The sequence below is a fragment of the Oenanthe melanoleuca genome, chromosome 2, assembly GCF_029582105.1.
Source record: "Oenanthe melanoleuca isolate GR-GAL-2019-014 chromosome 2, OMel1.0, whole genome shotgun sequence".
In the NCBI taxonomy this organism is placed as follows: Eukaryota; Metazoa; Chordata; class Aves; order Passeriformes; family Muscicapidae; genus Oenanthe; species Oenanthe melanoleuca.
The window spans coordinates 92,086,713-92,108,494 of NC_079335.1; the positions used below are offsets into that span (position 1 = coordinate 92,086,713).

At 41.0% G+C, this 21,782-nt stretch overlaps 1 protein-coding gene across 3 annotated transcripts; it reads left to right on the forward strand.

The window, feature by feature from the left end:
* The first annotated feature begins 206 nt into the window (after window positions 1-206).
* ADNP2 (ADNP homeobox 2) lies at window positions 207-19,749 on the forward strand. Of its 3 annotated transcripts, none has more exons than XM_056484798.1 (5): window positions 207-331; window positions 5,223-5,380; window positions 7,749-7,868; window positions 11,808-11,897; window positions 14,454-19,749. In XM_056484798.1, exons 3-5 carry the CDS (start codon window positions 7,761-7,763, stop codon window positions 17,421-17,423), a joined length of 3,168 nt encoding a protein of 1,055 aa, XP_056340773.1. In that variant the 5' UTR covers window positions 207-331; window positions 5,223-5,380; window positions 7,749-7,760; the 3' UTR covers window positions 17,424-19,749. The 3 variants fall into 3 exon arrangements, with proteins under 3 accessions (XP_056340773.1, XP_056340775.1, XP_056340774.1); XM_056484800.1 differs by having other exon boundaries at window positions 5,223-5,376; XM_056484799.1 differs by lacking the exon at window positions 207-331 and adding an exon at window positions 3,039-3,124.
* Window positions 19,750-21,782: the final 2,033 nt, after the last annotated feature.

Genomic DNA, 21,782 nt, shown 5'->3' on the forward strand with positions numbered 1-21,782 from the left:
CTTTCTGGCGGTTGATGCGGCGCGGGCGGCGGGCGCTGAGGGAGGCGCGCGCGGGGCGAGGCGCGCGCGGGGCCCCGGCCATGCCGTCGCTGCCCCGGGGCGCGCACTGAGCGCGGCTGCCGGGCCGGGCCGGGAGGCGGGGCCGCGGGGCGGGGCCGCGGCAGCGGCGGGGATAGCGGCGCGGGCAGAGCCGGAGCCGCGGGTGGCGGCGGTGCGGGAGCGCGGCGGGCGGCGGCGGCCGCAGGAGGAGGAGCGGGAGCGAGAGCGGGAGGAGGAGGAGGAGGAGGAGGAGCGGCGGCAGCGGCGGGGGCTCCCCCTGCAGCCCGGCCGGGTACGTGCGGCGGGGCGGGGCGCGGGGGGCTGCGCGCTTTGGGCGCGGCGGGAGCTGCGAGCTCGGAGCGGGCGGGCGGGACGGGACGGGGCCGGCGGGGTCCCTCGGGCGCGGCGTGTTACGGGGATCGCTCCCGCTGCCTCGCCGCGAGCAGCTCGTTATCCCCGCGCCTTACCACCGCGCCTCATCACCGCGCTTCTGGCGTGTTGGTTATTGAATTCCAGGCGCACTTCTGCGGTGGGGTGTCTGAGGAACCCGCTTAATAGCTTGCCTTAGGGTCTGCGGATGAGCGATTTTAATTACTTTTGTTGAATTGTTTTGATTTAAAGGAGTTTGCGGCAGACTGTAGCATGGGCAGGAATGGCACTCGTGCAGAGCCAGCGCTTCATCACTCCTTAGTGGCATCATTTAATGGGATGAAAAATCACGTTAAATATCCTTGTGGTGCCTCAGCAGTGCACACGTTTAGAAAAAAACGTTTATGAATAATGTAAACAAACACAACCCACACAATGCAAGCCGTGATTCGTGCGCTTGCTTTGTGGTCGAGAGCAGGTAATGGGGAGTTCCAGTTGTCCTGGTTTGTGAATGGAATAAAAGACACGTGTGCGGTTCAGAGTCCTGTGCTGTCGAAGTTATGAACAAGTCACTTTCAGCTGATAAAGTTCTGATGAGTAAATTACTGGGGAGGAATTGATTGCTTCCCTCAACAATTTTCTGTCAACAAAAATCTGTGTTTGCAAAAAACAGTTGTAAAGAGCTGTAATGAAATATTTTAAAAGACTCTTGGGATATTGAATCCATATTCTAAAAGTCCTAGTGCTCCTTTTAATAAACTTTCTCTTTAATTTTGGTCAAAAAGGAATTTATTTAGCACAATGTTTAGAGGAACTGGGTGAGAAATAAATATATGATAAACTGTAGTAAGATCTATTGTAAGGTATACTGTATATCACAAGCTGTAATAATATCTGTGGTTTGTTTCATGGAAGTTTAGTAAAAAAAAACATCCCCCACAAATTACAGCAAATCTTTAGAGACAACTAAGAGTGCATACAGTTTTGTTATACCTTATGTTTTTACATTGGGAATGCCTGGATTTGGGCTAAGTCTTGCTAAGTGCTGGTGAAGCTGGTTTGTGTATGAACACTTTAGTTCTTCTGGAACCTGTTGCACAGCCCTGTTTTTTTTTTTTTCTTCAGTTCTGTCCCCTTTCTGATTTATTAATGTTTTGGGTGATCTGTGCTGTGGACTGCTGTGTGCATTTGTAGAGTGCAAAGTCTTGGGGGTCACATCAAGCTGATGAATGCAGTGGTACTTTTTCCTGGAATTGCTGCCCTCGGGGTGTGACTCTTCCTCACATACACGTGGAGCTGACACATCCTGCAGGATTTGAGTGGACTCCATGCAGATGCTTGCATCACCTAGGATAAATTTGCATCCTCCTGCGTTCAGTTTCTGGCCAGTGCCTGAAAGGGACTCACAAGGGAGTCAAAGCATTGTGTGAGTTAGTACTTTAGGGAGGCTCCATGAGTTTAAATGGTGGTGTTGTGTCCCTTTGTCTCTTCTCAGCAGTCTTGGATAATAGGGACTTGGTTGTGTCTCAATGAACCATCACAATAGTGACTTAAGCCACAGTAGCTGAATGCCAGATTTAGTGCTCTAAATTTGCTTTGATTTGTTAGGTAAGATGCAGGTTGTTGTGCTGCATCTTCATCTCTATCATCACATACCTTACTGCTCTTCATTGTGCTAGCAGCTGTTGAGTGATGGTTGTCTTGGTGTTGGGCAGGATGACCTTTTTAGCAGGTATGTGATTTATAGCCATAAAAAGAGCAGAATTATTGTGACTCTAAAGGAACTATGATTTGAAATACCCAGAGGCTTCTGATATAGCTAGACGAAGAAGAGTTAAATTTTTTTCTTGCTTGAGATTTCTATGAAGCTGCTCTTGGATAAAAATTTGAATATAAGGGGATAAAGAGGAACTACTTTGTTGGCCAGAGCTGCTCTCCATAAGGTGTATTAGAATATATTTTATATTACAACAAATTAAACAGTGAACAAGAATAGCATCCATTCTAATCAATTGACTTTTTCTTTAGGAAGCTTTCTTTTCTCTCCCTCCATAGATTGGATAAGTGTTGATGGTGCTTATCTTGGAAATTCTGTTGATGATGACATACTTGTAAATCCAGTTAGGTCTCTTTCAGAAGGCAGAGGTAAGAGTCCAGGAAATGGAACTGACCATGTTATGTGTGGCAGATACCCAGATGTGACTTCCCAGGGGGCTTTTAAGCTTATCAGAAACAAAACAAAATTGATGAGGGTAAAATTTGGTATGGCCAAACCAAACTTGCATTCTTCTAGGCAGTTTCTTCCTACTGCTCTCTGCCATCCAATGTTCTTGTTCCTTGGATTCTTAGAAGTAGATCACATACTTCCATTCCACTTTCAGGAATGAAACAGTTTTTGTTGTTTTCTGAACTAATACTGAACTGTCAACTTCTAATGATTTTACTATAATGAAAATAATTCTTTTTTTGGTGTTTGTCAGTTCTGATAACTGCTGAAATACAAGCTGGTAAACAAACCTTTCAAAATACTCCAACCCAAATGTTCCAAACCTATAAACTTTTATAGAGGTCCTGTAAAAGTTGCAAACCTTTTAAAAAGACCAAAGTCTTTATAAAAATCTCTTCCTCAGTTACTAATGACAGTTACTGGATAAAAGTTACAAAAACTAGGAATGATTCCATTTCCAAGTCGGTTACTATGAAAGGACAAAGTTCTGTAAGTATTTTATAATTTCCCTGCTCAAAGTGGTTCTTTAAGCAACAGACCAGTGAAGGCCAACCTTGCTTCTGTACAGATTCTCTGGTGTCTAAAATGTTTACATCAGGGCCATTTTCTCTTTGGATCTTCTAACATGCCTCTTTTCCTGGAAACTCTAGAAATGTCTGATTATCTAGTTCACTGGATTTTGCTAGAGGTATTTACATGCCCATTGAAGGCACAGATGTGCATCTTCCTTGTGCCAGCTCCATACCAACTCCATTTTAATTTGCTTGCAAATGCCTACTTCCTGTAGGAACACAAACAAAAGAGGTGTGGATTTCATGTAAGGAAAAAAAGCTCTTAATGTGAACACAGTCTGTCCCTGGAGGAGGTTGCCCAGAGAGGCTGCCTCTCAATGTTCCTTCCAAGGTGAATGAGAATGGTTCTACGAAGTAGTAGTAATTTTGTGATGACTTCTTGCTTTGAAGAGGTGCAGTGTTAGTGGTTTTGCTCTTTTTTTTTAATGCAGAAAAAACGGTAATAAAAGGTACTTACTTTGTAAACTGGTCTTTTACTACTAAGATACTGTGCAGACTGTTAGCTTGTCTTTTAGGCTAGTCTTAAAATACTGCGGTATTGCTGGAAGGCAAGAGTTTTGTTTGTGATCTTTGAAAAGCCAGATGTAGTTAGTTGGTTGTTAGAATAACAAATAAAGCTCCACTGTGTATATCATTCAGATGTTATCTGAACAAGCAACAAATGCAGGAATGGCCTGATGGCTTAAGTGCCTGAGCAAGAGTTGAATGGCCTTCTTAGAACTGAACTTGAGACATCAGTTGCTAAAATTATTCTTTTATTTTGCTAAATTTGTTCTGTGTATGAAATAGCACTGAGTCTGAAAACTCAGGTTTTCTAGAAACAATAATTAAAAGCAGTGAAGAATAAATTTTTGTCTTTTAGATAGGCAGCATAGTAAAATGATCAAGACTCTTGGTAACCCTAGTCCAGTTTTACTGTAGTCTTTTCATGATGAATTTGCTGGTTAAGAATGGAATGTGGACCTCTGAATGCATGGAACCAAAGTGCAGACTGAAGTTTGAAATATGTCCAAGATACAAGAAAAATAAATTATTAGTATGAAGATGTGGATGATAAACAGCATAATAATCAAGGAATTAAACTGAAGGCTTGAGGGAATAAGCTTAGAAGATTCATCTTTTGTGAGGTTTAATGCATAGAGAGGCTCCAAGAGGGTAGATTTAGATTAGATATTAGGAAGAAATTCTTAACTGTGGGAGTGATGAGGCACTGGCAGAAGTTTTCCAGAGAAGCTGTGCATGTCCCATCCCTAGAAATGCTCAAGGCTGGGTTGGATGGGACTTTGAGCAGCCCGGTCTAGTGGGAGGTGTCTCTGCCCAAGGGAGGTGCTCTGGAACTAGATGATGTTTAAGGTCCATTCCAACCTAAACCATTCTGTGATTCTGGTGTGAGATCCTTTCAAATCCTTACTCCCAAGAGGGTTGTTTAAATACCTAATGAATCACATTGCACATGATTGCACATGGTGACCTTTGGATTAAAGACCAGCTGCTTGAAAACAGGAAAATAATTTATATTCAAGTTTTTTTTCTGTTATTGTGGGTATTTTGGTGTTTTCTTCTTTCTTCTGGATTAATAATTTCAGGATGATTGCTGGTTAAGAATACTGTTGAGGTTACATAAGTGTTGCATACTACACCCCTTGTAGATGGTTTCCTGTTTGTGAGCTAGACATGTCTCAACAAATGCCTGCTTCACCTTCTTCAGTAGCATCAGTTGGAAGACTGAGATGGGGGAACTGTTTCCAGTGGAGCCTAATGTGTTGAACCACATTTCCTACTGGCTGATCTGGGCATGGTGGTGTCCAGTCAGCTCTGTTGTTACCCACACTGGACTGTGAGGTTGATGTGGATAACCTGCCCTCATAGAGGGACTGATCTTAAGGCTTTAACTAGAGACTCTGCAAATTCCTGGTGGACTTCACTTGGAAAAGAGTATTTTATGTCAAATTTTTGCTCATTGTGTTTTAAGAGAATGCCAGACCAGTTACTGTGATTTATTCCATTTTGTATAGGTTCCTGTTCTACATCCACCCAAATGGTATCAGAATATCTTCTGGACTTGATGATAAAAAGCATTAGAAAACAAGACTAGCGTCCGTCAAATGGGGTTCCATCTCCATTTCTCTCTACACGCCTTTCCTTTCAGGGGAAAAGAAGTGAAGAATAGTATGTGAGTTGTTTGAATTTTAATTCTAAATCCCTTAATTGTATGTTTTGTACATAAATAAAGGTTTGGGGGGCTTACATACAGACTAGAACATATTTTAATATGATTTGGGGTTTTTTTTGCTTTTTTTGAGGCTTAGCCTGCAGCGGGTGTCTTACATGCAAGGGGATTTTGTAACTATTTGCATGAAAGTCTTATTTCTAAGTTGAGATTTCATGTTGGCAGGGAGCTTGCTTTATTGGTAAAGTACAGCTTTTCAAGATACTTGAGACTGTGCTGAAGTACTGTTTGGGAATTTCCTTTATTTCTATTTTTTTTCCTTTTCCTGTTCAAGCATGTCCTCGATGGGTGAATTGTTTAGCAATAAGGACTTAAGATGCTGTAAACGCTCCTGGATCCTCTGTCAGCTATTTAAGCACCAAATACTGGAAAAGCTTCCAGTGACCTTTTTCAGCACAGGCTTAGGGTTAAGTTTTGCAATCTGTGTCCATTGCAGTTTATTAAAGCTCAGTCTAAATTGCACCTTGCTGTACTCTAGGAAGGAGTTGACAAAGGTTGACATACCTCTAAAGCTGGGCCCATGGGGATACCTTACAAGTTTACAAAAGTAGAAACTTCTGCATGAAATCTAGATTTTATCAGCAGTCATATTTTAAGCATGTACATGCGTGACAGCAAACAAAATTATTGAAGAGACTTTTCATCTTGATGCTAATGTTCAAGGTGAATTCTCCTTCCTAAATGATAGGATAGTAATTTTCTGAATAGAACTTAAAAAAATTCTGGTGTTCCTTGTTCTTTTACAAAAAACCCTACAAAACCGGTGTTCCTGCCATGTAAATAAAAGGAGATCTGAAAGAAAAATTTGGAATTTTCTGTAGATACAAGAAATATAAATACTTGCTCCCCAGTTAAATTCTGTTTCCTTTAAAATCAGTCACATGATCTACTGGGAAATATTAATGAACCCACTTTTTTGGCTTGAGGATTTTGGGCTTTCATATTTAAAAAATGGCATCCTGCCTATATCAGCAGTAGTGTGTCCAGCAGGACTGAGTCCAGAGTATTCCTCTGGCTTCCCTGGGAGGTTTAAGACCCCCCTGGTGGGGTCCCCAAAGACCCTGGAATGAGACCCAGGTGTCTCAGGGGCTGGATTTAGCTGCTTGGAACAATTTACCCACATTGAGAGAAGAAATGCAAGCCGCAAAAATAAATAGAGTGTAAATTAGACTGTTAGAATGTAGAATAAGTAGATTTCTAGAATGTTTGTGATAAGGGACACATAGCCAACATGGAGAATTTGGGGCGTGGATATTTATTCCTCCTTCTTCTCCGTGTCATCCATACTGGGTGACATGCTGGCACTTTCAGATTGGATGGGGATAAAGCTGGACCATGTTATAAGACTGAAGTGTATTGGGAGTCAAGTGTAAATACCTAGTATGTAATTTAGACTGTAAAAGATAAGTCCTGCCTTTCTCAGGCAGATTCTGCCCTGGATGTCTGGCGAGCAGGCTGCTGTCAGCTGGACAAAGCATTCCTGAGATAAGGAAGAATAAACAACCATGAAAACCTCTAAGAACAGCCTCCTGCAGTCTCTCATCTTTGGGCATCGGAAAGAGCTGGGTTCCAGACCACCTGCATGTCCTCCAGAGGTGATCTCAGGTCTAAGGAGACACCTTGGGTTGTGACAGGGCAGTGGTCAGCCCTGTACTTGGCACTGATGAGGCCTCACCTGGAGTGCTGTGTCCAGTTTTGTGCTCCTCAACACAGGAAAGGCATTGAGAAACTGGAGTGAGCTCAGAGAAGGGCAGTGAAGCTGCAAAGGGTCTGGAACACAAGTCTAGTGAGGAGCAGCTGAGGGAGCTGGGGGTGTTTATTCTGGAGAAAATGAGGCTTAGGGAAGACCTCATCATTCCCTACAACTGTCTGAAAGGAGGGTGCAGCCAGGTGGGGGTTGGTCTGTTTCCCCAAGTAACAAGTGACAGGACAAGAGCAAATTGCTCCAGGGGAGGTTTAAATTGGATATTAGGAAAAACTTCTTCAAAGGGTTGCCAAGCACTAGAATGGGCTGATGTAGTTCAGTCCCCATTCTTGGAGGTATTTAAAAGACAGGAGGTATAGTGATGAGAGGCATGGTTAATGGTGCATTGTGTTGGGTTAATGTTTGGACTCGATGATATTAGAGGTCTTTTCTAACCTAAATATTTCTGTTCTATGACTTTTCAGATTTTAGTTCTTATTTTAACACTGTTAAATGCAAGTGCCTGTGTTCAAGTATTTCATCCCTTTTTTAGTTATTTTTTTATTTTTCCTCTTATTTTTTTAGTTTTTTTTTTATTTCTTCATTGTAGTGTTTTTATTCCCTCAGGAAAAGTGCAAAATGTTTCAAATTCCTGTTCAAAACCTTGATAATATAAGGAAGGCTCGAAAAAAGGTGAAGGACATTCTTGCAGATCTTGGGCGGGACAGCTGCAGGGAATTGTTGAAGGTAAAGCTTTCAATTATTTTAAAATCTCAAGCAGATGAGGGCTTGAGTCTTCTCAGATAGATCCCCATCACATGTTAAGGGCAAACCTCTGAAGGGGGACATACATATCATCAGCGTTTCGGAAAATGGATAAGCCTTTAAACTTTGTGTCCGGTGAGAAATACCAAAATGGTCTTACTGAGCTGTAGTCTGCATCTTAAAAAGTATATGCAGATGTGCTGGGGCGATTAAGAGAAACCCAGTACCACTGTTGCCATTTTAGAAGAAAATTCTGTGCATCAGTCAGGAAGAATGCCCACCATCAGATTGGCAAGCCTAATACCAGAAAAGGTGCAAACACAGCAATGTAACTCAATTTCTTAACAACAGTGTATTTCTGTGAGCTGGTGTGCAGGCTTTTTTGGCTGTTGAGTATATATATACACCTTGACATTGGAAGAGGTTGATTGCTTCTTTATGGCAGTAGTAAAGTAGGTTTAACACTGTAAGGGTGCTGTTGTGTCTTTTGTGGTGGTTTCTTTCTGCAATTCTCTAACTGATTGGAAAAAAAAATTGTTTAAGGCTACATGCATTACTGATTTTGGAACTGATTTTGCAGTTGAACGGTGTTGTATATATCTAAATGTTGTAATAGCTCAAGGAAAATTGTAATGTTTAGTAATTTCCATTTACTTGCTGTTTTATTTTGTTAATATTGTTCTGTAATCACACTTCTAACTCAGAAGCTGAGTTTGTCTTGACCATTTGAAGTAGGAATATTTTGATGGTGACAGGTTTTTACTGTGAAATTGTTTGTGGTCTCTGATTGTTGCATGGACTTCAATGGTAAATAGGTAATAAGTTGCTTTGTATTTGGTTGGGTTTCTGGGGCATCATATAATGTGTGTTTAGTTGGTTTTGCTTCATTTTTAATAACTGCTGGTGGTGGGAAACCCAGTAAATATTTACACTGTGGAAAAACCGCTGTGAGATTTGGGCCAAAAAATGCCATATTAGGTTTTTTTTTTTGCAAATAATTCTCCCTTGACCAAGTTCATAACTTCAGTTTGTTTTTCCCAGGTAATCTGGGGCTGGTTTTGGTGCAACTTTAACAGTAGGGAGAATGATTTCTATAGCTTGATTTGTACTTGGTTCATATGATGATGGTATTTCTTTCTGGTAGTATGAGATATGTGAGGTTTTAATAAAACTTAGAAGGGCCTGAGATTGAAAGGACCTTGAAGACCATCTAGTGAGAAGTACCTAAGCTTTGTTTTCTCAAATATAGAGATTGATTTCTGGACTCTTTGTGAAGGGGCTGGACAATGTAAGAAATGAATTCAAATATGATATGCTACAAACATGACCTGCATCTGGTCTTAAAATTGGTCTTGCACCCTTTAATAAGGCATGATAATGGACAATAGTCTGTGAGGAAGATGAAGGAATATCATGTATGACTAGTATATCTCTGTAGCTTAGAGACTAAATAGATTAGTTTTTAGGCTAATTGATCTCTGCTAGGAAGAAAACATAAGCATTTTGGCTGGAGTACTAGAAGAAGGGGAGAAACGTTTATACGGGCAGATAGGGACAGGACAAGGGGCAGCAATGTTTTAAACTGAAAGAGCTTAGGTTTAAGATTAGATGTGAGGTTAGATGTTAGGAAGAAATTCTTTATTCAGAGGTTGCAGAGGCAGTGGCACAGTTGCCCAGAGGAGCTGTGGATGTCCCATCCCTGGCAGTATATAGGGTCAGGTTGTATGGGGCCCTGGACAACCTGGTTTAGTGAATGGCATCCCTGACCATGACAGGGGGCAGGAACCAGATGATCTGTAGGGTCCTTCCAACCTAAGCTGTTCTATGATTCTATTCTAAGATTCTGTGTCTTCCTTTGAACTTTCAGCTTTTTATGTTTTTGTTGAGGGAAACAGTGATAGTTTTAATACTGAAGGGAAAACAGTTCTTAGTTTCAAAATGCTTTTCTCTTCAACTTGAAAATAGCTATTATGCATCAGGATTACTCAGACTTCTCAGGGGGCTTTGTTCCTTTCTTGTTACCTTCCCCTTCTCCTGTTTTCATCCTCTCCTGAAAGTGAGAAGTGTGGGAAGGGTGTAACTGTTTAGTGGATCTCTGTCTAAAGCAAGTGTTCACAACAGCCATTTGCATCCCTGACTAATTTTATTGATAAGAATGGTTATATTTGTTAGTGGTTACTCCTCAGTAGGAAATAGCTGTTTCAGCAAAATTATCTCTACTAATTATGTGTACTTGGCTTTTGGGAATCTGGTGTTTAAGCGTAGGAGCCTGTCTCTCAAACCAAATCAGAACGTGTTTCAGATAAGCCATAAAATTTAAGAAACCTCTTTTTGACAGTGTGTAATTCACTCTTCAGCATGTTAGGCTGAAAAAGTTTTAGTGAATCTCAAGTCATTGTATTTTCTCTATCATAAATAGTTCTTTAAAGTTCTGGGATTGCTCTTGTCCATGCAAGAGTTTTTTCTAAAGTTCCTGTTGGTGGTGTTTTTTTTAAGTTTGGTTGAAGGGCAAATAAATGACTCATTCAGTGTCTAGGTGTTGATTAGATTGCAAAGGATTTGTTTATTGTTGCCCTGAGCTTTTCTGGATTCTCTTTGAGCATACTTGATGGTTGAAAAGGTAGACAGCGTATATCAAACTCAACTGCTGTCTTTTTCTAAATTCTTGAGTAATGAAGTTAAAATCAAATTATCACTGGCATGATGTTCTGGCTTACTGTAATCTGCTGAACACATAGGAATGCTCATATTTGCATGGTGCAAATGGACAAGAGCCTAGTGCAGACAGCCTGCATTAAGTAGGAATCTGTATTTGATTGTTGAAGCTTTGATTCTCCTTGTTGCTGACTATATTCAGCGTTGCTGCAAATTTTAACATAACACAAACTGTTAGATTTAGGAATTCCAATCCTTTTGTAAGGTCATCTGATCTTAAGAGTTATTTGTTATCCGCTTCTTCTATTGCAGTGGGTTTGGTGCAGAGATGGAAATCATACCTTCTCTAAGTATCTGCAGTTTTGAGTGAAGAGGGATTTGTGAAAGGGAAGAATGTGAGGGGAGAAGAGATGCAAGTTTTTAATGGGTAAAGCCTGGATTTGTTGCCTGTGTTTCATCCAAGGCATTCTGGTGTGCTGTTGAATCTATTTTAGAGTCTTCAGAACTGCCTGGTGAACAGGAATCTAGTTCAGGTTTTTCTGGGTTTTTTTCTTCCATTAAGTTTGTGTCTAAATTTGTGTGGGTCTCAGAAATCTTGAGATGAACTTAGTATTTTTAGGATAGTATCTGGCTTTGGCTTGAAGGAAGTGAAATGCCCTGATAGGATTAGTTAAAATAAGGCTGTAAGGACATTTGCTTTCCCTGACACAGTTGTTACAGACACAGTAATATTGCTGCTTTAACAGCTTTGGGAAAAGCAGCTCTTGGAATTGAGCTTCTGTGAATGTCTTTTGTTTTTCCAAATTGAAAGTATAACATTGCTATGCAGATTTAATACTAAGACCTGTTGCAGAATAAATGGTGGTGGTCAGTTAATGCATGGAAGTAAGCAATGAAATATTACCAGTGAAGAAGAAGGAAGGTAGAGGGGGAAAATACTTTAAGTGTTCACTGTGAACTTGGCTGGAAGCAGTGGAATTCAAGTGTAAATATTTTCACTCCCTATATTATTTTCAGTGACTGTGAAATGTTCAGAATTCCTACTCTATTACCAGGCAGTCATATGAACAAATATTTGAGGTAAAATAAATCAAAGATGGCCAAAGAAATAATTTCTTTGAACGCAGTTTTGAGACTTGTAAGTCATCCTCTCTTTGTGTGGGTTTCTCTTTTTTATTTTTCCTAATTTCCTGTTGAGAATTTTTTAATATTCATAATGGACTGCAAAAGCCTTGTTTTAATTTCTTGTTTTTATTTTACTTTTAGAATCTTAAAAGCTTTGAGGCAGGTGAAAACTACTTTTGGAACACTTCATGGAGTGATGTCTCTCCTTGGGAGCCTGTGGGCAGAAGAAAGGTATGTACGTTTGTATTCTGGGTAAAAGTGTTGTGTGGAGTTGCTGAATTTCACAGCTTTTAGTTCTGCATAGCTTCACTGTACAAGAAAGGCAAGGTAGAAGTGAATAATTCTATAATTGTATATAGTAGCAAGTTTCTAAGATGCTGTGTATAGAGAAGAGGAGTATGTCCAGAAAGAAAGGTAGACTTGTCAGTCTTGGTGAAGAGTCTTGGGGCCCCTCACTGTCTCCTTACAGAAGAGCTGTCAATGAAATTCAGTGTGGAGCTGGTAACACGTTGCTGTGGAACAGATTTGCCAAACTGTGTCTTTTAGATACTAACCTTGTTCCTATCCATTTTCTTGAAACTATTTTGGTTTATTAATGTATGTCATTCACATATCATGCTGCCTTGATTAGGGAGGAAAGAAGTTGGTCCTTCAGGATGTTCTAATCCAAAGTTGTTGCCATAAGTGGAAAGTTGTTTCCTCCTGTAAACTCAGTAGGCTGGAGAAGATGCTGTGTAAGTGAAGTTGGTAGTTTCTGCTGTTTGTGCTATTTTTAGGGAGACATTAACAATTCTGGAAGAACTTTGGTTTTTGGAGTCTGCCCTGTCTTTCTGCATGATTCTTGGTTGTGGGGAATGTGAGACTAGAAAACAGGAAGTGTTCCCTATGTTCTGGGGTAGACTCTCTGAAGGAGAACTGAGTTTACCACAATGTCTCTAATAAGCCTTCTTTTGGATTCCATTTTTACAGTTTTAAGGTTTTTTAAGGTTGTGTTGGTCAATCTCCAAAATGCTTTGTTTTTCCTAAGTGGCTTGTAATTCTTATTTTGTCAAGTTTTCTATAATACTGGCATGCCATTGGTAGACTGTGGTGGCACTTGTGAACAGAAAAAGCAGATGAGTATGCAAGGACCACATGCTGCCAGAATGGTTTTTAAAGTGTTGGTTTGGAAGAGCTCTGTTTCATACATAGAATATCAAAACAGCATATTTCCTCATGCTTCTGTTCTGCTGAAAGAGAATTGTTTGAAATATTTTCTTTGTCATTTTACTCCTTCAGAAGTAGTGAGGCATATCTTCTAGTAATGTTCCGTGTGCTTCATTAGTTCATTAATGTCATGGCCTTTCTCCAGGCAGGATACTTGATTGATGCATCTCTTGATTTGCTTTGTTGCTGTTTACTAGCAGCTGAGATCAGACACCTAAAGAGTATACATGGAAGATAATTCAGTGATACCTTGGCAGTGTGCTTCTTCAGCAGCCTTAACCAGCCAGTGGCATTGTCTGACACAGTCTTTTGAATTTGGAGCTTAGCTTTTGGTTATCATCAGGAGACTCTCCTAGTACTGCTATAGATGGCAGTCTGGGCTGTCTGTTGTCTGTAGATGACTGACTGTAACATGCATGGATATGTGATGTGAAAAAAAACACCTGCATGTGCTGTGTTACTGTTCTTCATGGTGTGTCAGTGAGATGGATGCTGTAGTGGCAGAACAGCTTGTTCCCTTTGGGCTCTGTTTCATGAGGGCAGAAATCAGTGAGGTGAAAACTTGTCTGAGGGAACAGACAGATTGCACTAGATTTTTGAGAGTACAGATTTGTCGCATGGATGTTGCATGTGACATGGCATGGGTGATTCTGTAGTTTTTGGCCAGGGTTAACTTCCTAGGAAGTTGATCAGAAAAAATGGCTGATGGGGCTACCATGTTTTCATTAAGAAATATAATGTTCATGTGGATATTAAAAGCAGTGCTGTCATGTGACATATAACTGAGGGAGCAAACCACTGCTTAATGCAAGACAGATATGTTCTTAAGCAGTTAAAATACTTCCCTAGGTGTATGAATGTATATGCTCTATACTGAGCATTTTTGAGGAAATTCCCTAAAAAATTACTATGATGTGATAGCCAGTATGCGTGAGTTAATATAAATTGCATGTATGAGTTAATACATCACGTTTTATCATAAAAAGGGGGTTTTACATATTTCTATTATTATTATTTTTGCTCCAAAAGAAAGTTCTTAAAAAAATCAGTTGTTTATGGCTTTGCTGGGAAGGTACTTCTGGAGAGTTTTCAGTGAAATATAGGCTGTTGAAATACAGAAAAAAAATCCCTGCCTGTTCTGTCTTTTCTCTTTTTGTCCAGTAGATAGGAGCTGGCCCTGAACTAAATAAAGCTTTAAAAGTGTCATATTAAAAGGGCTGCTATTCCTAATTCTTAAGGCTTGACCTCTGTGTAAGGTGGGGGATACAAATTCTTCCTGGCTTGTTCTGTGATTCCTATATTTAAAAACAGGTAGGCTTCAGAATTACTTCTTGTGAACCAGGGTAGAAGTAAACTCATAAGGTTTCTTAGTAAATTATAATAAAACAAAAAAGGCACAAATATTTCTCCCTTTAAGTATGTCATCTTTAAATCTTCTTTTCAAAACCAGAAGAAACTGAGAAAGTACATGTTATATACATCCAGTGAAGGCGTTTTTGACAGGTGATAGTGCAGATTTAAACAGATAACAGTGGAGTAGGAGCTGGCAGATTCTAAGTGGATGTTTTCTTTTGTTTGCAGAGATACAGAACAAAGCCGTACTGCTGTACCTTATGCAAGTTCTCGTCCAAATTGCTTACTTCTTTCAAGAATCATTTGCATCGTTGCCACGAGGATGAAGTGGACCAAGAGATGGTGGTTTCTTGCCCAAAATGTCCATTTTCTTCTCATCCCAAAGTAGTGGGAGAGCACATCTGGATGTTTCATTCATCTAATAAACGAATACAGAACTACACAGTCAGCATTTTGGGTGGCATGAAACAATTTAGGAGTGACATCATAAATTTCACGTGTCTAAAATGTCAATTCACAGACACCTTGTATTACAATATGAAGAAACATGTGCTGATTAACCATTTTAAAAACTTACTAAGTGCATATTTCGGTGAAAAATTTGATGAAATTACATCAGGTTCAGTTGAGTTCTACTGTAAAAAATGTAATGCTCCTGCTAACAACCCAGATTCTTTGATGTTCCATATCTTGACAGCTGAAACACACAGAGACCTGGAGAACAAACTTCGATCTCTGATTTCAGAACACATTAAGAAACCCGGACTTGCGAAACAAGCGTCTATTGCTCCAAAGCTTGTCCCTGGTGTAGCAGCAGCTGCTCCATCTGCAGGGCCTGCTGCCGTCCCAAAAGGTTCTGTGACAGCTCCAGCTTGCATCAAGGTTGCTCTTCCACAGAGCAGTCAAAACCAGAGCATGGTGCAGACACAAGCAGTTCAGAACACAGTCGGACCAGTGACTGTCCCAAGTGCCTCTGGCAGCCTCCCACAAACCACCTGTGCTCCTGCTGCTACGTCCTCACATGTCACTCTTGTGCCCAGCAATCCTCCCGTGGCTCAGATCAACCTTGGCATTCAGCCGTCGCCTTCGCAGCCCGTCATTGTTTCCCATGGGCTTCCTCTGAACCATTCTGTTGGGACCATCAATAATACTGTGACCCCTGCAGTTCTTCCTCTTAATCAGCCTGTCAGGCCTGGGCTCTTCCCTGTGAATCAACCCGCTGGTACTATAAACAGTCCAGTCTCAGCTGGAACGCTCCCTGCTACTCAACCCGTCGGCCCTGTAAATCAGCCGGTTGCACCAGGAGTCCTCCCTGTGAATCAGCCAGTGGCTCCAGCAATTCTGTCTGTCGGCCAGTCACTCGGGAGCATGAACAGACCCATTGATCCCAGGGTCCTTCCTGTGACGCAGACAGTGGGGTCGGGTCTTCTCCAGCTTAACCAGCCTGTTGCCCCCGGGGTGGTTCCTGTCAGACCGCCTGTTGGACCTGGGTTCCTTCAGCTTAATCAACCTGTTGCACCTGCAGTTATCCCAGTCAATCAGCCAGTTCAGCCTCCAGTTTCTCAAAGCGCAGCGTTTTTGACTGCAGGCTCTCTGCTGAGGCAGTTGATTCCCACTGGCAAGCAGGTTAATGGGATACCTACTTTCACGCTGGCCCCCGTCTCAGTTACTCTGCCTGTACCTCCCGGTGGTGGAGTAACAACTGTGACGCCTCCGCAGGTGCCCATCCAGCTCATGCAGTCGGGGTCAGTGGCCCAGCTCTCCCAGTCGCCGGCCAATGCTCCCTCTCCTCCCCTCCTCCTGACCTCTGAGAATGTATCCTTACAGGCCTCCCCGCCTGCTCCTGAAACAAGCCAAGCTGTCAGACAGGCCAAGCAGTGGAAGACTTGTCCTGTTTGCAATGAGCTTTTCCCGTCAAATGTTTACGAGGTGCACATGGAGGTGGCCCACAAACAACATGAAGTCAAAGTAGAACCCCCAGATCCTCACAAACTTGCAGCTTGCGCATCCTTTCTGAGGATGACAGAAAAGGCGATCTGGTGTTTCGCTTGTAAATGTTTTCTCTGTGAGGAAGAGCTCATGAAGCACATCTTCATGCATGGCTTATCTTGCTTGTTTTGCACAGGTACTTTCTATGACTTAAAAAGCCTCGTGGAGCACAACAAAACTGCACACAATGGGAAAAAGCAGTTGCATCCGTGGTACAGGAACAGAGGAGTTGAGCTATGTGATGATGCGCAGGGTGGCTTTGTGTTTCCACACTTTGATTTCAATACAGTGCTACCAGATGAAGACATGGGTGAAAGAGAAGTACATATGGCAGTGCTTGTTGGAATATATTCAACGCTTCTTGTCCCTATTTACATCAAAGTGAAACCTCAGACAGCACAAGCGAACAGGAGATGCACCAGAAAAATGTTCACCTGTCCTTTTTGCTTAGGTACGTTTGCTGGTAGAGAAACCTATGAAAAGCATTTGAAAGAGAGGCATCATATAATGCCAACTGTGCATACGATTTTAAAGTCTCCTGCTTTCAAGTGCATCCACTGTTGTGGTGTGTACACTGGAAATATGACTCTGACAGCTATCGCTGTACACTTGCTCCGTTGTAGAAGTGCTCCCAAAGACACCAACTCGAGCCTGAAGATGGAGCTTGAGCGTACTGAGAGGAAAGAGCTGCTCTTTGTGAATGGTGAGAAGCATCTTTCTGTGGTACTGAAAAGAAAGCAATCAGATCCCTGCATTGTTGCAGAAGACCAAAGGAATAAGGAACAGCAGCCTCTGAGCTTAAGTACTGGCATAGCTCTGTCTCCAGACAATGAAGTGAAATCAGGGGTAGTGCCTTTAAAACGACAGAAGATTAGGACTGAGATGAGGAAGCTTCCTTCTAGTGAGGATCTCCGCTTTCTAGCAGTAGATCCTAATCAGTATGATCACAATTCATATGAGGCGCAGAAACAGTTTTTGTCAGACTACTTTCACAAGAGGCCATATCCCTCTAAAAAAGAGGTGGAATTACTTTCCTTGCTGCTATGTGCGTGGAAAATTGATGTTGCATCATTCTTTGGAAAAATGAGGAATAGATGCTTAAAGGCGATAAAGCATCATAAACCGTCTGTGCTAATGGGTTTCAGTGTGTCTGAACTAAAAAACATTAAGCACAGTTTAAATTTAAAAGATGGACCATTGGATATGTAACACAGCTTTTTGATCCATAATTGCATACTTACAATTTAGCAGTTTATTATATTATTTGTTTTAACATGCAGACTGGCCTGTTCAAGGGTGCAGTAATACAAAGAGTATCATTCACTTGTGACTGTTATTATGAAAGGCACACATAGTTGTGTATTTTAAAAGCTAAAACCTTCAGACTTCTGGAATTTGTTTTAGCTTTGTATCTTCCCTGGGAATAGTATTGTGGGGTGGTTTTTTTTTTGGTTTTTTTGTTTTTTTTTTTTTTTTTTTTTTTTTTTGGTTTTTTTTTTTTTTTTTTTTTTTTTTTGTTTTTAGTTTTTTGTTTTGTTTTGTTCCACTTCCATTTCTTTTTCTTCCCCTCCAGGCTCCCATTATATTTTTTATATCACCATGTAAAACCCTTGTCCTTGTTGAAACCAAATTTTATTTTATTTTTCTGCAGTGTCATCTTTTCTAAGTAATGAGATGTGTAATGTTGGTTAAAATAACAAGATGGACTATGTGAAAAATATGAATTTGTTTATTTGTATTTTTAAGTCCTGATATTTTGGACCTATTTCTGGTTTATCTACTGAAGAAGTGATTGCGGCCATTACATCCATTGCCCCTTCAAATTCCCAGTGCACTGGTAGCAGTGAAATACATGGCATTGTGGTTTTTTCCTCAGTCAGAATACCTGTTAAGCCAGTTCAGTCGAGTGATCTGTAGTTCCTGCTGAGTATTCACATGGTAAGGACTGAGGGCCTTTTGGGTGCCCATTGAAGTGTTACAGTGAACTGACTTGAAATGGTTGTGTTATCTGTTAAATAGATCTAGCTAACCAGAAGTGTTTATCCTGTTCATTTGGTGCTGAAGCCTGGTTGTTTACCTATTGTTCAAAGCTTGACAGCAGCATTTATTTAATTTTCTTTTCAAAAAGCTGCTTTGGAGAGTGTCAAATTGCTTTGATACGTGGAGTATATGACCTGTGCACATCACTTATGTGTAGAAGCCCTGTCCAAATATCTCCCAAATCTGGTGAAAAATCAGATTTTAAATTGCTTTTTCAGGAGGTAGTAACTGAGCAAAGCCTGCTCCCCAGTAAATTAGATCCCTGTCTTGAAGTCCCTTGGGTCAGAACCTGGATGATTTGGTAGCATCAAGACTGTAAACTGTTGAGTACCCGAGCCAATGATATTCATGTAGTGATTGGTTCTTGTTGGCCTGTAGAGAGCATCACCATAGTATAAAACCCAAACAGCAGTCTTCCCTTCAGCATGGACTGCCATCTGTGTCAGATTACAGAAGAGCTGTTGGGAAGGTTCTCCTAAGCTGAAGCACAAACTGGTGGCCACAGAGGCCATGATGAGTACTGTCCTTTCTGGATATGCTCGTTTTCATCTGGCTTGTTAAGGAGTGCTACCAATACCAACAGCCAGTTATGTAATGAATGACTTGTAAGGTGCATTGGTTTTATTTCCTCTTTTTCATCCTCCTCTCTCCACCCTCCTTTCTAAGAAGAAAAAAAATAGAGTTCACTTGTGCCAGTGTTAGAAGGAAAGGGTGATGTGCCCAAGCTTATTTCTGTTTTTTAAGGTAGCAAGTAGACTTTGGGCCTGTGCCATAGTTTCTAAAGCAGATACAGAATGTTTTATTGCTGTTTCTGAAATGGTGTGACATTTTTAGCAGAATTTGATTAATTCCTGCCTGAGATTCTATAAGGGGTTTGGAGTTATATTTTGGGTAAAATCTTAATATTTTCATATTGATTGCGTCAAAGAGTTTTAATGTGTATGTTACATACAGTTAGAGAGAACCTGCTATTTGGAAAAACCTAGTAAATTAACAGCAGTGTTAAACAAACATAAACAGTAATTTATGGTATCACCCCAAAAAGTGATTAAGAAACAGTGTGTTCTTATAGTCGCATAATAGCTCATTAAAAATTAAAAAAATAAAATGTACTTGGCCGTAGCACACAGTTCATGAAACCTGTTCAGAGGGCTTTGAGTGAGGAAGAGGGATGTTCTCTAAAAGTCCTGAAATGTAGACACTTGTTCTTGCAGCCTCTGCCCTTTAAGCCCTGTCATTGAGTCTCCAGCCTGGGGGAATTTGGCAGTGTGCATCTGGGGAAGGCTTGCCTTGAATGGGGAAAGACTGTAGAGAGAACTACATGGCTGGGGGGAGCTGGGAAGTCATTTCATGGTTCATCCATGCTTGGGGCACCAAGAGAACAATCCAGTCTTACCAGAGTTTTCCTACATAGTGTCCAGTGTTGATGTTAAACATTTTATTTATTGGATTTTGATTTCACAATTTCAAATAAACCAGATTTTTAACTTAGAGGTGTGTGTGTAAATGATTGCCTATTCATCCTCTTTCCTCTTCTAATACATTCAGAGAACTTTATGTGAACATTTCTTTTGGTGCAAAATGGTTGTTGACAGAGACAAGAGGGAAGTAAGAGAAGCTAAGACGTAAAATAGGATGGAGATGCTCCAGGTAGGTCTTAGTGCATTATAGTAATTATGTATTATCTCAAATATTGATAGCTGCGTTTTTTCCTAGAGATTGATATTCCTAAATCTTGGTACTAACTTGCTATCACTAAATGCTTATGCTCTTGTTAAGAGGGTACTGTAGAAATACAAACCAGATGAACTTTGAAATGTGAAAGTGGTGACTGAGAATGCAGTATGGTCGTGGTTTTCAGGAAGGCTTAGCTCGAAAACAGCCAACTTAAAAATCAGTGGCTTTATCTAAATCAGGCTTTTTGCTGTAGGATTCTCCCGGGAGTGAAGTCATTTGGGTAGAAATGTTAGTCAGGAAAGACGCTGCTGCCCCTGCCTCGGGCTCTGCACGTAATTGCCTCTCTGGCACTTCTCCAAGGACAGAGCCTCACACTGGTGGGATATGGGAATGGGAAAGCCGTGGAGCTGCCCTCTGCAACAGACTTTACCAATACAACTCCTTGAAGCATGCCAAGGGAGCTCTAGTCCACTGTGAAAGAAGCCCAGTTGGGAAGAATGCTGTTGGCTTGCAGAATGGTTCTTGCAAGTACTTGTTTCATATGGGACTGAAAAAGCCCCAAATCTGTATTCTGCTTCTGGTATACATTGGTCTGGAGAGGTGTCTCTGTTTGAGCAGTAATACTTCGTTGTGGTGCCTTGAGTATTGTGCTTGTGAAATAGTGTGATAATTACTTGAATATGTAGTAGGAAGGATTATTATTATTACTATTATTATATTGGTAATGTTTCTATATACACTTGTGCTGGGAGTTAAGTGAATATTGTTTAGTAAACTGTCATTTTGGTAAACTGTCAATAACCAGACTTTTTTCCCTTCTGCGTTTAAAATTCAGAAAGCCTCAGATGCTTATTCAGGTAGTTGTTGAATATAGTTTTGGGTTCTCAACAAAATCACCTATAAAGCTATAGTTCTACTGCAGCTGGCTGTGCCATTTTCAAACATATTTCTCAAACTTGAAAACTTGATTGTGGACACCTTTTTGTGGGAAATTACTGATACATGGAAAAAAAAAAACCAAACTTGCAATCTATTAGCAAGGAGGATGCCCCCCCCTCAAAAAAAAAAGACCCTCAAAACCAAATAAAAACAAGCCAAATAAACCCCCCACAAACCATTACCAAACCCAAAACCTTAAGAAAATGGAAACATTCATGGCTTTTTTAAAAAGTCAGGAGACCTTTGACTCCTCTGCAGCGTGCATGTGAAAAGGACGAATTGAGTATTCATGTATGAAGGAAGGCTTTGCGGTGCTGCATTTAAAGTCTTTAACACCTCACTTCAGTGCCTATTGTCTCATTCCATGTCTCATTGTGGCTGTTGAGCTCTGACAAGCAGCCTGCGGCTGTGACCATTCCTCTTGGGTGCAGATCCCAAAACGCGTGTGACATTGTTCCTTTTGCTCGGCACTTGCCCGTTTTAACATACTGAGTGCAAGGGGGTGTGTGCCCGTCCTCAAGTCCACACCAACTTCTGTACATCAAGGTTTTACCTAGTAGTATGTTTCAGAGCAGTTTTTAACGGACTGAAAAGTAGAAATCTCAGGAATCTTTGCAGGTATCTTACTTTATTTTGTCTGCATGTCCATGAAGCAGAAGTGAGAGCAGTTCCCTGGCAGTTTCCAGTCTCTGCTGAGACGTGGAAGATGCTCTCCTGTGGACTGGGCTCGTTAGCTGTGCTGTCACACAAGGTAAATACACCAGCAGCGTCACCTTTTAGAATAGGTGGTGCAGAAAGGATGCTGTTGGAGCCTCTGTGAAATAGTAACTTTGGCACTTTTTCATATACTGTGGAATTACTTCCAGGTCACAAAGAACAAGTGCCCATTGGAACTTAATTTAATAAGTAATT